Here is a 14,768-nt window from a genome sequence, read left to right on the forward strand (position 1 = left end):
TTTTTGTTTCTCCATTGCAGAGATATCATATTGTAAATTTTATAACCAAGTGGGGCATTAGCAGAGATTCTTCTCTGGGAACAATGACTTTTTCCCCTGCATGACGTTGCCCAATCACAAGCAGGAGGCGTCATAGAGGGGAAAAAAGATGGCAAACGCCCTCAGAGAAGCTTAGTTCTGGTAAAACTATGTAGCCAGGTCCTGGCTTCTGCCACTTACTGTGAAACAGCACAGATCCATACATTGTTTATTGGCCGTTCCCAGTTTCTGCAGCTCAGCACCTATTGAAGTGAATGGGAGATGAGCTACAGGACATGGGAGGGGAGCCGGGTGTCAGACCACCACCGAACTGAGATTGAGGAGTTATACCATGTATAGGTCAATATGCCCTTAAAAAACTTACCTCCCCAACAGTACAGTAGTGACCATTAGGACAACCTATTGGAAATTACACAAAAACAAAAATCTTAATAAGCCAACATTACTTACAATTCAAAATATCAAGAGATTAATATAATAAAATAGCTCTACGCACTTATTGTAGCTCTTAAACGGAATAGGTTACTAAGATTTATTTCAATAACTAGAAGCTGCTTCTGAAAAATATATACTGTATATTTTCTTGTGTAAGATGCGGCTATTGACAGCAGTTACAGAAACAATAGAAATCAGCATTCTGAAGAGGATTCACTGACTTAAGTGGATAGTTTTGTAGGCATGTGCTGTGACTCGTGGCAGAGGTCAATGTGCAGGGAGGGGGAGAAGGTGACCTGTGTATCATTCGTTGTCAATAGTGGAACTGGTGCTATCTAGGAAGTACAAGGAAAGCCCACTTACGGTACCACTGCAGCTGTTCACGCATGGCACCTCTGGCATAGATCATCAAGTCTTCTGGCATTGTTGGCAAAAAGGAATTCTAGAAATGATGAAATATATCAGTATATTTTATATAAGTCTCACTGTCCAAAAATGTTACCAAGGAAAGTAAAAAAACATTCTCCAGTAATGTATTACCTGCATTCTTGTCGGCTGGAGAGCCATATTTCTTAGTGGTGAAAGAAGTGGATGATTCCCATTTAGTAGGACAGCAGCCATATGTGTGGCGAGTCCGAAAACTGTGACTTGTGAGCTCCTGATGCCAGGAACAACACGTAGCGCTGGACGGCTGTTGTCGAGCAATGTCTCTAGAAACCGTCGCGTTGCTGCTTCTTGAAGAACCTTGTTGTTCTTGATAAAATTCTTCACAACTTCATGTTCCTATATTAGAAATATTGGTGAATATAATTGATGGGTAACTGCAATATCAGACATCTACAGACATAGACAGGGGTGTAGTGGAGCCAGGTACTTTAGCAATCAGCGTGCAGGAGGGTGTAAAGAGGGGCCGCAGCCTTGTGTTTTTCCTAAAACTAAAAACCGTTCTCTCTTCTATCTGTTTCCTTTAAGTGCTGCGGGCACAGATAGGTCAGGCTTCATACAATCTTCTCAATACGACGCACTTTACGCTTCTGGCAGTGCGGTGGGGGAGTGCAGCTTCACTCAATGGTCTCCCACCGGTTCCTATGCTACATCCAAATGTATTACTGCTTAAATCATTGGCACTTTCTTAATATGTACATAAAAAAAAAAAACACGCTTCCCCTGGACAAAGCTACACGCGAAACGCGCGTCGGGGTGCCACAGCCTGTTGTGAATTCTGTGGCAGAGCTCCCTCCTGTGGTCACAAGTGGTACTTCGGCTGATTCTCTCTGTGAGCTTCCGTTAGTGGAGGAAAGTGGTACTGCGGCTTCTGAGTTTCCTCCCTCAGGTGATGTGGTGAGGTCGTTCTCTACTTAACTCCACCTAATGCTTTGATCCTGGCTTCCTGTCAATGTTCGAGTGTTGGACTTGTTTTTCCCTGGATCATTCCTGTGGCCTGCTGCTCTGCATAGCTAAGTTCTTCTTTGCTATTTGTTTGCTATTTTTTCTGTCCAGCTTGTCTAATTGTTTTGCTGGAAGCTCTGGGACGCAAAGGGTGTACCTCCGTGCCGTTAGCTCGGTACGGAGGGTCTTTTTGCCCCCTTTGCGTGGTTTTCTTAAGGGTTTTGTGTAGACCGCAAAGTTACCTTTCCTATCCTCGCTCTGTTAAGAAAGTCGGGCCTCACTTTGCTGAATCTATTTCATCTCTACATTTGTCTTTTCATCTTAACTCACAGTCATTATATGTGGGGGGCTGCCTTTTCCTTTGGGGTATTTCTCTGAGGCAAGGTAGGCTTATTTTCTATCTTCAGGCTAGTTAGTTTCTCAGGCTGTGCCGAGTTGCATAGGCAGAGTTAGGCGCAATCCACGGCTGCCTCTAGTGTTGTTTGGAGAGGATTAGGGATTGCGGTCTGCAGAGTTCCCACGTCTCAGAGCTCGTTCTATGATTTTGGGTTATTGTCAGATCACTGTATGTGCTCTGACCGCTATGTCCATTGTGGAACTGAATTGCCTTTCATAACAGTACAGGAAGCCAAAAGTGCTAATGATTCTCAATAGAGGGAAAAAAGAAGTTCTGAGACCATTTTTTTTTCTTTGCACTGTGTTTTGCCTTTTTTTTCCCCTAGACATTTGGGTGGTTCAGGACACAGGTGTAGCAATGGACATTAAAGGTCTGTCTTCATGTGTGGATCAGCTCACGGCAAGAGTTCAAAATATTCAAGATTTTGTGGTTCAGAATTCTTTGTTAGAACCGAGAATTCCTATTCCAGATTTGTTTTTTGGAGATAGAACTAAATTTCTGAGTTTCAAAAATAATTGTAAACTATTTCTGGCTTTGAGACCTCGCTCCTCTGGTGATCCAGTTCAACAGGTTAGGATCGTCATTTCTTTTTTGCGTGGCGACCCTCAGGACTGGGCATTTTCTCTTGCGTCAGGAGATCCTGCATTAAGTAATATCGATGCGTTTTTCCTGGCGCTTGGATAGCTGTACGATGAGCCTAATTCAGTGGATCAGGCAGAAAAAAATTTGCTGGCTCTTTGTCAGGCTCAGGATGAGATAGAGGTATATTGTCAGAAATTTAGAAAGTGGTCCGAGCTCACTCAATGGAATGAATCTGCGCTGGCAGCGATTTTCAGAAAGGGTCTCTCTGAAGGCCTTAAGGATGTCATGGTGGGATTTCCTATGCCTGCTGGTTTGAATGAGTCTATGTCTTTGGCCATTCAGATCGGTCGACGCTTGCGTGAGCGTAAATCTGTGCACCATTTGGCGGCATTACCTGAGCTTAACCCCTCTGTGACCTTAGACGTACTATCCCGTCGAGGTGCCCTGGGCTTATCTGACCCTGGACGGGATAGTACGTCATAGCCGATCGTCCGCGCTCACGGGGGGAGCGCGGCCGATCGCGGCCGGGTGTCAGCTGCTTATCGCAGCTGACATCCGGCACTATGTGCCAGGAGCGGTCACGGACCGCCCCCGGCACATTAACCCCTGGCACACCGCGATCAAAGATGATCGCGATGTGCCGGCGGTGCAGGGAAGCACCGCGCAGGGAGGGGGCTCCCTGCGGGCTTCCCTGAGACCCCCGGAGCAACGCGATGTGTTCGCGTTGCTGCGAGGGTCTCACCTAACTCCCTGCTCCCTCCAGCCCCGGATCCAAGATGGCCGCGGATCCGGGTCCTGCAGGGAGGGAGGTGGCTTCACAGAGCCTGCTCAGAGCAGGCACTGTGAAGCCTGCAGCGCTGCATGTCAGATCAGTGATCTGACAGAGTGCTGTGCAAACTGTCAGATCACTGATCTGTGATGTCCCCCCCTGGGACAAAGTAAAAAAGTAAAAAAAAAATTTTCCAAATGTGTAAAAAAAATTAAAAAAAATATTCCAAAATAATGAAAAAAAAAAAAATATTATTCCCATAAATACATTTCTTCATCGAAATAAAAAAAAAAAACCAATAAAAGTACACATATTTAGTATCGCCGCGTCCATAACGACCCGACCTATAAAACTGTCCCACTAGTTAACTCCTTCAGTAAACACCGTAAGAAAAAAAAAAAAAAAAAACGAGGCAAAAAACAACGCTTTATTATCATACCGCCGAACAAAAAGTGGAATAACACGCGATCAAAAGGACAGATATAAATAACCATGACACCGCTGAAAGCGTCATATTGTCCCGCAAAAAAAGAGCCGCCATACAGCATCATCAGCAAAAAAATAAAAAAGTTATAGTCCTGAGAATAAAGCGATGCAAAAATAATTATTTTTTCTGTAAAATAGTTTTTATCGTATAAAAGCACCAAACCATAAAAAAATGATATAAATGAGGTATCGCTGTAATCGAACTGACCAGAAGAATAAAACTGATTTATCAATTTTACCAAACACGGAACGGTATAAACGCCTCCCCCAATAGAAATTCATGAATAGCTGGCTTTTGGTCATTCTTCCTCACAAAAATCGGAATAAAAAGCGATAAAAAAATGTCACGTGCCCAAAAATGTTTTCAATAAAAACGTCAACTCGTCCCGCAAAAAACAAGACCTCACATGACTCTGTGGACCAAAATATGGAAAAATTATAGCTCTCAAAATGTGGTATTGCAAAAAATATTTTTTGCAATAAAAAGGGTCTTTCAGTGTGTGACGGCTGCCAATCATAAAAATCCGCTAAAAAACTCGCTATAAAAGTAAATCAAACCCCCCTTCATCACCCCCTTAGTTAGGGAAAAATAAAAAAAAATGTATTTATTTCCATTTTCCCATTAGGGCTAGGGTTAGGGCTAGGGTTAGGGCTAGGGTTAGGGCTAGGGTTAGGGCTAGGGTTAGGGTTAGGGCTAGGGTTAGGGCTAGGGTTAGGGTTAGGGCTAGGGTTAGGGCTAGGGTTAGGGCTAGGGTTAGGGCTAGGGTTAGGGTTAGGGTTGGGGCTACAGTTAGGGTTGGGGCTAAAGTTAGGGTTAGGGTTTAGATTACATTTACAGTTGGGAATAGGGTTGGGATTAGGGTTAGGGGTGTGTCAGGGTTAGAGGTGTGGTTAGGGTTACCGTTGGAATTAGGGTTAGGGGTGTGTTTAGATTAGGGTTTCAGTTATAATTGGGGGGTTTCCACTGTTTCGGCACATCAGGGGCTCTCCAAACACGACATGGCGTCCGATCTCAATTCCAGCCAATTCTGCGTTGAAAAAGTAAAACAGTGCTCCTTCCCTTCCGAGCTCTCCTGTGTGCCCAAACAGGGGTTTACCCCAACATATGGGGTATCAGCGTACTCAGGACAAATTGGACAACAACTTTTGTGGACCAATTTCTCCTGTTACCCTTGGGAAAATACAAAACTGGGGGCTAAAAAATAATTTTTGTGGGAAAACAAAAAGATTTTTTATTTTCACGGCTCTGCGTTATAAACTGTAGTGAAACACTTGGGGGTTCAAAGTTCTCACAACACATCTAGATAAGTTCATTGAGGGGTCTAGTTTCCAATATGGGGTCACTTGTGGGGGGTTTCTACTGTTTAGGTACATTAGGGGCTCTGCAAACGCAATGTGACGCCTGCAGACCAATCCATCTAAGTCTGCATTCCAAATGATGCTCCTTCCCTTCCGAGCCCTCCCATGCGCCCAAACGGTGGTTCCCCCCCACATATCGGGTATCAGCGTACTCAGGACAAATTGGACAACAACATTTAGGGTCCAATTTCTCCTGCTAACCTTGGAAAAATACAAAACTGGGGGCTAAAATATAATTTTTGTGGAAAAAAAAATATTTTTTATTTGCATGGCTCTGCGTTATAAACTGTAGTGAAATACTTGGGGGTTCAAAGCTCTCACAACACATCAAGATGAGTTCCTTAGGGGGTCTACTTTCCAAAATGGTGTCACTTGTGGGGGGTTTCTACTGTTTAGGTACATTAGGGGCTCTGCAAACGCAATGTGACGCCTGCAGACCATTCCATCTAAGTCTGCATTCCAAATGGCGCTCCTTCCCTTCCGAACCCTCCCATGCGCCCAAACGGTGGTTCCCCCCCACATATGGGGTATCAGCGTACTCAGGACAAATTGGACAACAACATTTAGGGTCCAATTTCTCCTGCTAACCTTGGAAAAATACAAAACTGGGGGCTAAAATATAATTTTTGTGGGAAAAAAAATATTTTTTATTTGCATGGCTCTGCGTTATAAACTGTAGTGAAATACTTGGGGGTTCAAAGCTCTCACAACACATCAAGATGAGTTCCTTAGGGGGTCTACTTTCCAAAATGGTGTCACTTGTGGGGGGTTTCTACTGTTTAGGTACATTAGGGGCTCTGCAAACGCAATGTGACGCCTGCAGACCATTCCATCTAAGTCTGCATTCCAAATGGCGCTCCTTCCCTTCCGAACCCTCCCATGCGCCCAAACGGTGGTTCCCCCCCCACATATGGGGTATCAGCGTACTCAGGACAAATTGGACAACAACTTTTGGGGTCCAATTTCTCCTGTTACCCTAGGGAAAATACAAAACTGGGGGCTAAAAAATAATTTTTGTGGGAAAAAAATTTTGTTTTATTTTTATGGCTCTGCATTATAAACTTCTGTGAAGCCCTTGGTGGGTCAAAGTGCTCACCACACATCCAGATAAGTTCCTTAGGGGGTCTACTTTCCAAAATGGTGTCACTTGTGGGGGGTTTCAATGTTTAGGCACATCAGTGGCTCTCCAAACGCAACATGGCGTCCCATCTCAATTCCTGTCAATTTTGCATTGAAAAGTCAAACGGCGCTCCTTCCCTTCCGAGCTCTCCCATGCGCCCAAACAGTGGTTTACTGCCACATATGGGGTATCAGCGTACTCGGGACAAATTGGACAACAACTTTTGATGTCCAATTTCTTCTCTTACCCTTGGAAAAATAAAAAATTGGGGGCAAAAATATAATTTTTGTGAAAAAATATGATTTTTTATTTTTACGGTTCTGCATTATAAACTTCTGTGAAGCACTTGGTGGGTCAAAGTGCTCACCACACCTCTAGATAAGTTCCTTAGGGGGTCTACTTTCCAAAATGGTGTCACTTGTGGGGGGTTTCAATGTTTAGGCACATCAGTGGCTCTCCAAACGCAACATGGCGTCCCATCTCAATTTCTGTCAATTTTGCATTGAAAAGTCAAACTGCGCTCCTTCCCTTCCGAGCTCTCCCATGCGCCCAAACAGTGGTTTACTGCCACATATGGGGTATCAGCGTACTCAGGACAAATTGGACAACAACTTTTGAGGTCCAATTTCTTCTCTTACCCTTGGAAAAATAAAAAATTGGGGGCAAAAATATAATTTTTGTGAAAAAATATGATTTTTTATTTTTACGGTTCTGCATTATAAACTTCTGTGAAGCACTTGGTGGGTCAAAGTGCTCACCACACATCCAGATAAGTTCCTTAGGGGGTCTACTTTCCAAAATGGTGTCACTTGTGGGGGGTTTCAATGTTTAGGCACATCAGTGGCTCTCCAAACGCAACATGGCGTCCCATCTCAATTCCTGTCAATTTTGCATTGAAAAGTCAAATAGCGCTCCTTCCCTTCCGAGCTCTCCCATGCGCCCAAACAGTGGTTTACTGCCACATATGGGGTATCAGCGTACTCAGGACAAATTGGACAACAACTTTTTGGGTCCAATTTCTCCTGTTACCCTTGGTAAAATAAAACAAATTGGAGCTGAAGTAAATTTTTTGTGTAAAAAAGTTAAATGTTCATTTTTATTTAAACATTCCAAAAATTCCTATTAAACACCTGAAGGGTTAATAAACTTCTTGAATGTGGTTTTGAGCACCTTGAGGGGTGCAGTTTTTAGAATGGTGTCACACTTGGGCATTTTCTATCATATAGACCCCTCAAAATGACTTCAAATAAGACGTGGTCCCTATAAAATAATGGTGTTGTAAAAATGAGAAATTGCTGGTCAACTTTTAACCCTTATAACTCCCTAACAAAAAAAAAATTGGTTCCAAAATTATGCTGATGTAAAGGAGACATGTGGGAAATGTTACTTATTAAGTATTTTGTGTGACATATCTCTGTGATTTAATTGAATAAAAATTCAAAGTTTGAAAATTGCGAAATTTTCAAAATTTTCGCCAAATTTCCGTTTTTTTCACAAATAAACGCAGGTACTATCAAAGAAATTTTACCACTATCATGAAGTACAATATGTCACGAGAAAACAATGTCAGAATCACCAGGATCCGTTGAAGCGTTTCGGAGTTATAACCTCATAAAGGGACAGTGGTCAGAATTGTAAAAATTGGCCTGGTCATTAACGTGCAAACCACCCTTGGTGGTAAAGGGGTTAAACCTGAGCCTATGCAGTGCGATAGGACTTTGACCAGAGTTGAACGGCAAGAACACAGACGTCTGAATGGGCTGTGTTTCTACTGTGGTGATTCCACTCATGCTATCTCTGATTGTCCTAAGCGCACTAAGCGGTTCGCTAGATCTGCCACCATTGGTACGGTACAGTCAAAATTTCTTCTGTCCGTTACCTTGATCTGCTCTTTGTCATCGTATTCTGTCATGGCATTTGTGGATTCAGGCGCTGCCCTGAATTTGATGGACTTGGAATATGCTAAGCGTTGTGGGTTTTTCTTGGAGCCCTTGCAGTGTCCTATTCCATTGAGAGGAATTGATGCTACGCCTTTGGCCAAGAATAAGCCTCAATACTGGACCCAGCTGACCATGTGCATGGCTCCTGCACATCAGGAGGTTATTCGCTTTCTGGTGTTGCATAATCTGCATGATGTGGTCGTGTTGGGGTTGCCATGGCTACAAGCCCATAATCCAGTATTAGATTGGAAATCCATGTCGGTGTCCAGCTGGGGTTGTCAGGGGGTACATGGTGATGTTCCATTTCTTTCAATTTCGTCATCCACCCCTTCTGAGGTTCCAGTGTTCTTGTCTGATTACCGGGATGTATTTGATGAGCCCAAGTCCGATACCCTACCTCCGCATAGGGATTGTGATTGTGCTATCAATTTGATTCCTGGTAGTAAATTCCCAAAAGGTCGACTGTTTAATTTATCCGTGCCTGAGCACGCCGCTATGCGCAGTTATGTGAAGGAATCCCTGGAGAAGGGGCATCTTCGCCCGTCATCGTCGCCATTAGGAGCAGGGTTCTTTTTTGTAGCCAAGAAGGATGGTTCGCTGAGACCTTGTATAGATTACCGCCTTCTAAATAAGATCACGGTTAAATTTCAGTACCCCTTGCCATTGTTATCTGATTTGTTTGCTCGGATTAAGGGGGCTAGTTGGTTCACCAAGATAGATCTTCGTGGTGCGTATAATCTGGTGCGAATCAGGCGAGGCGATGAATGGAAAACTGCATTTAATACGCCCGAGGGTCATTTTGAGTATCTAGTGATGCCATTCGGACTTGCCAATGCTCCATCAGTGTTTCAGTCCTTTATGCATGACATCTTCCGAGAGTACCTGGATAAATTCCTGATTGTGTACTTGGATGACATTTTGATCTTCTCGGATGATTGGGAGTCTCATGTGAAGCAGGTCAGAACGGTTTTTCAGGTCCTGCGTGCTAATTCTTTGTTTGTGAAGGGATCAAAGTGTCTCTTTGGTGTGCAGAAGGTTTCATTTTTGGGGTTCATCTTTTCCTCTTCTACTATCGAGATGGATCCTGTTAAGGTCCAAGCCATCCATGATTGGACTCAGCCGACATCTCTGAAAAGTCTGCAAAAGTTCCTGGGCTTTGCTAATTTTTATCGTCGCTTCATCTGCAATTTTTCTAGTATTGCCAAACCATTGACCGATTTGACCAAGAAGGGTGCTGATGTAGTCAATTGGTCTTCTGCTGCTGTGGAGGCTTTTCAAGAGTTGAAGCGTCGTTTTTCTTCTGCCCCTGTGTTGTGTCAACCAGATGTTTCTCTTCCGTTCCAGGTCGAGGTGGATGCTTCTGAGATTGGAGCAGGGGCTGTTTTGTCGCAGAGAGTTTCTGATTGCTCAGTGATGAAACCATGCGCTTTTTTTTCCAGGAAGTTTTCGCCTGCTGAGCGAAATTATGATGTGGGCAACCGAGAGTTGCTGGCCATGAAGTGGGCATTCGAGGAGTGGCGTCATTGGCTTGAAGGAGCTAAGCATCGCGTGGTGGTATTGACTGATCATAAGAACTTGACTTATCTCGAGTCTGCTAAGCGGTTGAATCCTAGACAGGCTCGTTGGTCGCTGTTTTTTGCCCGTTTTGACTTTGTGATTTCGTACCTTCCGGGCTCTAAAAATGTGAAGGCGGATGCTCTGTCTAGGAGTTTTGTGCCCGACTCTCCGGGTTTGTCTGAGCCGGCGGGTGGGTATCCTCAAGGAAGGAGTAATTGTGTCTGCCATCTCCCCTGATTTGCGGCGGGTGCTGCAAAAATTTCAGGCTAATAAACCTGATCGTTGTCCAGCGGAGAAACTGTTTGTCCCTGATAGGTGGACGAATAAAGTTATCTCTGAGGTTCATTGTTCGGTGTTGGCTGGTCATCCTGGAATCTTTGGTACCAGAGAGTTAGTGGCTATATCCTTTTGGTGGCCATCTCTGTCGCGGGATGTGCGTACTTTTGTGCAGTCCTGTGGGATTTGTGCTCGGGCTAAGCCCTGCTGTTCTCGTGCCAGTGGGTTGCTTTTGCCCTTGCCGGTCCCGAAGAGGCCTTGGACACATATCTCTATGGATTTTATTTCAGATCTTCCCGTTTCTCAAAAGATGTCAGTCATTTGGGTGGTCTGTGATCGCTTTTCTAAGATGGTCCATCTGGTACCCTTGTCTAAATTGCCTTCCTCCTCTGATTTGGTGCCATTGTTCTTCCAGCATGTGGTTCGTTTACATGGCATTCCAGAGAATATCGTTTCTGACAGAGGTTCCCAGTTTGTTTCGAGGTTTTGGCGAGCCTTTTGTGCTAGGATGGGCATTGACTTGTCTTTTTCCTCGGCTTTCCATCCTCAGACTAATGGCCAGACCGAACGAACCAATCAGACCTTGGAAACATATCTGAGATGCTTTGTTTCTGCTGATCAGGATGACTGGGTGTCCTTTTTGCCTTTGGCTGAGTTCGCCCTTAATAATCGGGCCAGCTCGGCTACCTTGGTTTCGCCATTTTTCTGCAACTCTGGGTACCATCCTCGTTTCTCTTCAGGGCAGGTTGAGTCTTCGGACTGTCCTGGTGTGGATACTGTGGTGGACAGGTTGCAGCAGATTTGGCCTCATGTAGTGGACAATTTGACCTTGTCCCAGGAGAAGGCTCAACGTTTCGCTAATCGCAGACGCCGTGTGGGTCCCCGACTTCGTGTTGGGGATCTGGTTTGGTTATCTTCTCGTCATATTCCTATGAAGGTTTCCTCTCCTAAGTTTAAACCTCGTTTCATTGGTCCGTATAGGATTTCTGAGGTTCTTAATCCTGTGTCTTTTCGTCTGACCCTTCCAGATTCTTTTTCCATACATAACGTATTCCATAGGTCATTGTTGCGGAGATACGTGGCACCTATGGTTCCATCTGTTGACCCTCCTGCCCCGGTTTTGGTGGAGGGGGAGTTGGAGTATATTGTGGAGAAGATTTTGGATTCTCGTGTTTCAAGACGGAAACTCCAGTATCTGCTTAAATGGAAGGGTTATGCTCAGGAAGATAATTCCTGGGTTTTTGCTTCTGATGTCCATGCTCCCGATCTTGTTCGTGCCTTTCATGTGGCTCATCCTGGTCGGCCTGGGGGCTCTGGTGAGGGTTCGGTGACCCCTCCTCAAGGGGGGGTACTGTTGTGAATTCTGTGGCAGAGCTCCCTCCTGTGGTCACAAGTGGTACTTCGACTGATTCTCTCTGTGAGCTTCCGTTGGTGGAGGAAAGTGGTACTGCGGCTTCTGAGTTTCCTCCCTCAGGTGATGTGGTGAGGTCGTTAGGTGCTTCTCTACTTAACTCCACCTAATGCTTTGATCCTGGCTTCCTGTCAATGTTCCAGTGTTGGACTTGTTTTTCCCTGGATCATTCCTGTGGCCTGCTGCTCTGCATAGCTAAGTTCTTCTTTGCTATTTGTTTGCTATTTTTTCTGTCCAGCTTGTCTAATTGTTTTGCTGGAAGCTCTGGGACGCAAAGGGTGTACCTCCGTGCCGTTAGTTCGGTACGGAGGGTCTTTTTGCCCCCTTTGCGTGGTTTTCTTAAGGGTTTTGTGTAGACCGCAAAGTTACCTTTCCTATCCTCGCTCTGTTAAGAAAGTCGGGCCTCACTTTGCTGAATCTATTTCATCTCTACATTTGTCTTTTCATCTTAACTCACAGTCATTATATGTGGGGGGCTGCCTTTTCCTTTGGGGTATTTCTCTGAGGCAAGGTAGGCTTATTTTCTATCTTCAGGCTAGTTAGTTTCTCAGGCTGTGCCGTGTTGCATAGGCAGAGTTAGGCGCAATCCACGGCTGCCTCTAGTGTTGTTTGGAGAGGATTAGGGATTGCGGTCTGCAGAGTTCCCACGTCTCAGAGCTCGTTCTATGATTTTGGGTTATTGTCAGATCACTGTATGTGCTCTGACCGCTATGTCCATTGTGGAACTGAATTGCCTTTCATAACAACAGCTGCTTTAAGTGCCTTACATACATCTTAAATAGATACAGAAAGGACAGGCTAACGGAGCGCCAGGCTGGCGGTCAGGGGAGATGTTGATTGAGAAAGGTTCGATGCAGCTCCTGCCGGATGCCTCAGGAGAGGAATAAACTGTAAGTTGCAAAATACTCCGGTCACATGGAAGCGCACAGGACACAGATGAAAGGATTAAAAGTTTCTTTGTTTATTGAAATCCACAACGCGTTTCGACGGAACAGCTCCGTCTTCATCAGGTGGCAGTACATACATCTTACACACATCTTACACCTATCCCTTCCTTTTGGTCTTTTCAATACGTATTGCAGCTATCAGTACCTTCATGGACACTGTCAAGCCTCAGTACACTGTTTTACTTTATTCAAAGGTGATATTCATCCCTACCTGGAAGCAAAACCCTTTTACTCTATACTTCTCAGAACATATATTGTCATTTCAGCACGTGGTTTGTCATGGCTGTGCACAGTGATGGCGTCCTCTAAGTGTGGCATGAAGGAGGCACTGCCGGCACTAGACACTGGGTCATCTGGAAGGCACGGCCATCACCGAGAAGATAATAAGAAGACTAATGTTGTGCAGGGCGAGGAGGCTCAGAAGTCTCGTTCTCTAGATCTGAGTCCTCACCAGGCAGGACTGTGCAGCCTAACTCCATTTTATGCTTGTAAGAAATGAATTTTATTTTCTTAAGTACAGAAATGTCTAACAAATTACTGGTCTGGATCTAATGAGGAGCCTTGTTCTTTCTGCCCCCACCTCATTACAAAAGAAGCTATACATGTACTCATAAGCAGCCATGGGGTGACCCCTGATATCCTGTGAACCGTGCAGCACTGAATAATGGCCCTGTACTAACAACCCCTTACATTAAGAGCTTGATAATGGTGTTATCGTTCAGTGTCCACCTGCTCTCGCTGATGTCTTTCCTTTACAAAATATATATCATATGTGAGACTTTGTGTGACAGCAGCGCTCCTAGGAGTAACCTATGTGCCGGGGGCTGCAGTGATAAAAGCCCTAGGCAGGAACTAGTCTATGAGTGTATTAACCCCTTCATGACCCAGCCTATTTTGACCTTAAAGACCTTGCCGTTTTTTGCAATTCTGACCAGTGTCCCTTTATGAGGTAATAACTCAGGAACGCTTCAACGGATCCTAGCGGTTCTGAGATTGTTTTTTCGTGACATATTGGGCTTCATGTTAGTGGTAAATTTAGGTCAATAAATTCTGCGTTTATTTGTGATACAAACGGAAATTTGGCGAAAATTTCGCAATTTTCACATTTTGAATTTTTATTCTGTTAAACCAGAGAGATATGTGACACAAAATAGTTAATAAATAAAATTTCCCACATGTTTACTTTACATCAGCACAATTTTGGAAACAAAATTTTTTTTTGTTAGGAAGTTATAAGGGTTAAAATTTGACCAGCGATTTGTCATTTTTACAACGAAATTTACAAAACCATTTTTTTTAGGGACCACCTCACATTTGAAGTCAGTTTGAGGGGTCTATATGGCTGAAAATACCCAAAAGTGACACCATTCTAAAAACTGCACCCCTCAAGGTACTCAAAACCACATTCAAGAAGTTTATTAACCCTTCAGGTGCTTCACAGCAGCAGAAGCAACATGGAAGGAAAAAATGAACATTTAACTTTTTAGTCACAAAAATTATCTTTTAGCAACAATTTTTTTATTTTCCCAATGGTAAAAGGAGAAACTGAACCACGAAAGTTGTTGTCCAATTTGTCCTGAGTACGCTGATACCTCATATGTGGGGGTAAACCACTGTTTGGGCGCACGGCAGGGCTTGGAAGGGAAGGAGCGCCATTTGACTTTTTGAATCAAAAATTGGCTCCACTCTTTAGCGGACACCATGTCCCGTTTGGAGAGCCCCCGTGTGCCTAAAAATTGGAGCTCCCCCACAAGTGACCCCATTTTGGAAACTAGACGCCCTAAGGAACTTATCTAGATGCATAGTGAGCACTTTAAACCCCCAGGTGCTTCACAAATTGATCCGTAAAAATGAAAAAGTACTTTTTTTTCACAAAAAAATTCTTTTAGCCTCAATTTTTTCATTTTCACATGGGCAACAGGATAAAATGGATCCTAAAATGTGTTGGGCAATTTCTCCTGAGTACACCAATACCTCACATGTGGGGGTAAACCACTGTTTGGGCACATGGTAAGGCTCGGAAGGGAAGGAGCGCCATTTGACTTTTTGAATGAAAAATTA

At 44.2% G+C, this 14,768-nt stretch overlaps 1 protein-coding gene across 4 annotated transcripts in view; it reads right to left on the reverse strand.

Annotated features, from left to right (window-relative positions):
* Positions 1-14,768, reverse strand: part of RNF213 (ring finger protein 213) — a 297,165-nt gene that overhangs the window by 38,838 nt on the left and 243,559 nt on the right. For all 4 annotated transcript variants that reach the window (XM_069763592.1, XM_069763594.1, XM_069763593.1 and 1 more), the window contains exons 51-53: positions 1,015-1,257; positions 838-916; positions 404-438 (exon numbers count right to left, since the gene is read on the reverse strand). In XM_069763592.1, the coding sequence (XP_069619693.1) occupies positions 404-438; positions 838-916; positions 1,015-1,257 (357 nt within the window). The remainder of the gene's footprint in view (positions 1-403; positions 439-837; positions 917-1,014; positions 1,258-14,768) is intronic.

The sequence above is a fragment of the Ranitomeya imitator genome, chromosome 4 (genome assembly GCF_032444005.1).
Source record: "Ranitomeya imitator isolate aRanImi1 chromosome 4, aRanImi1.pri, whole genome shotgun sequence".
In the NCBI taxonomy this organism is placed as follows: domain Eukaryota; kingdom Metazoa; phylum Chordata; class Amphibia; order Anura; family Dendrobatidae; genus Ranitomeya; species Ranitomeya imitator.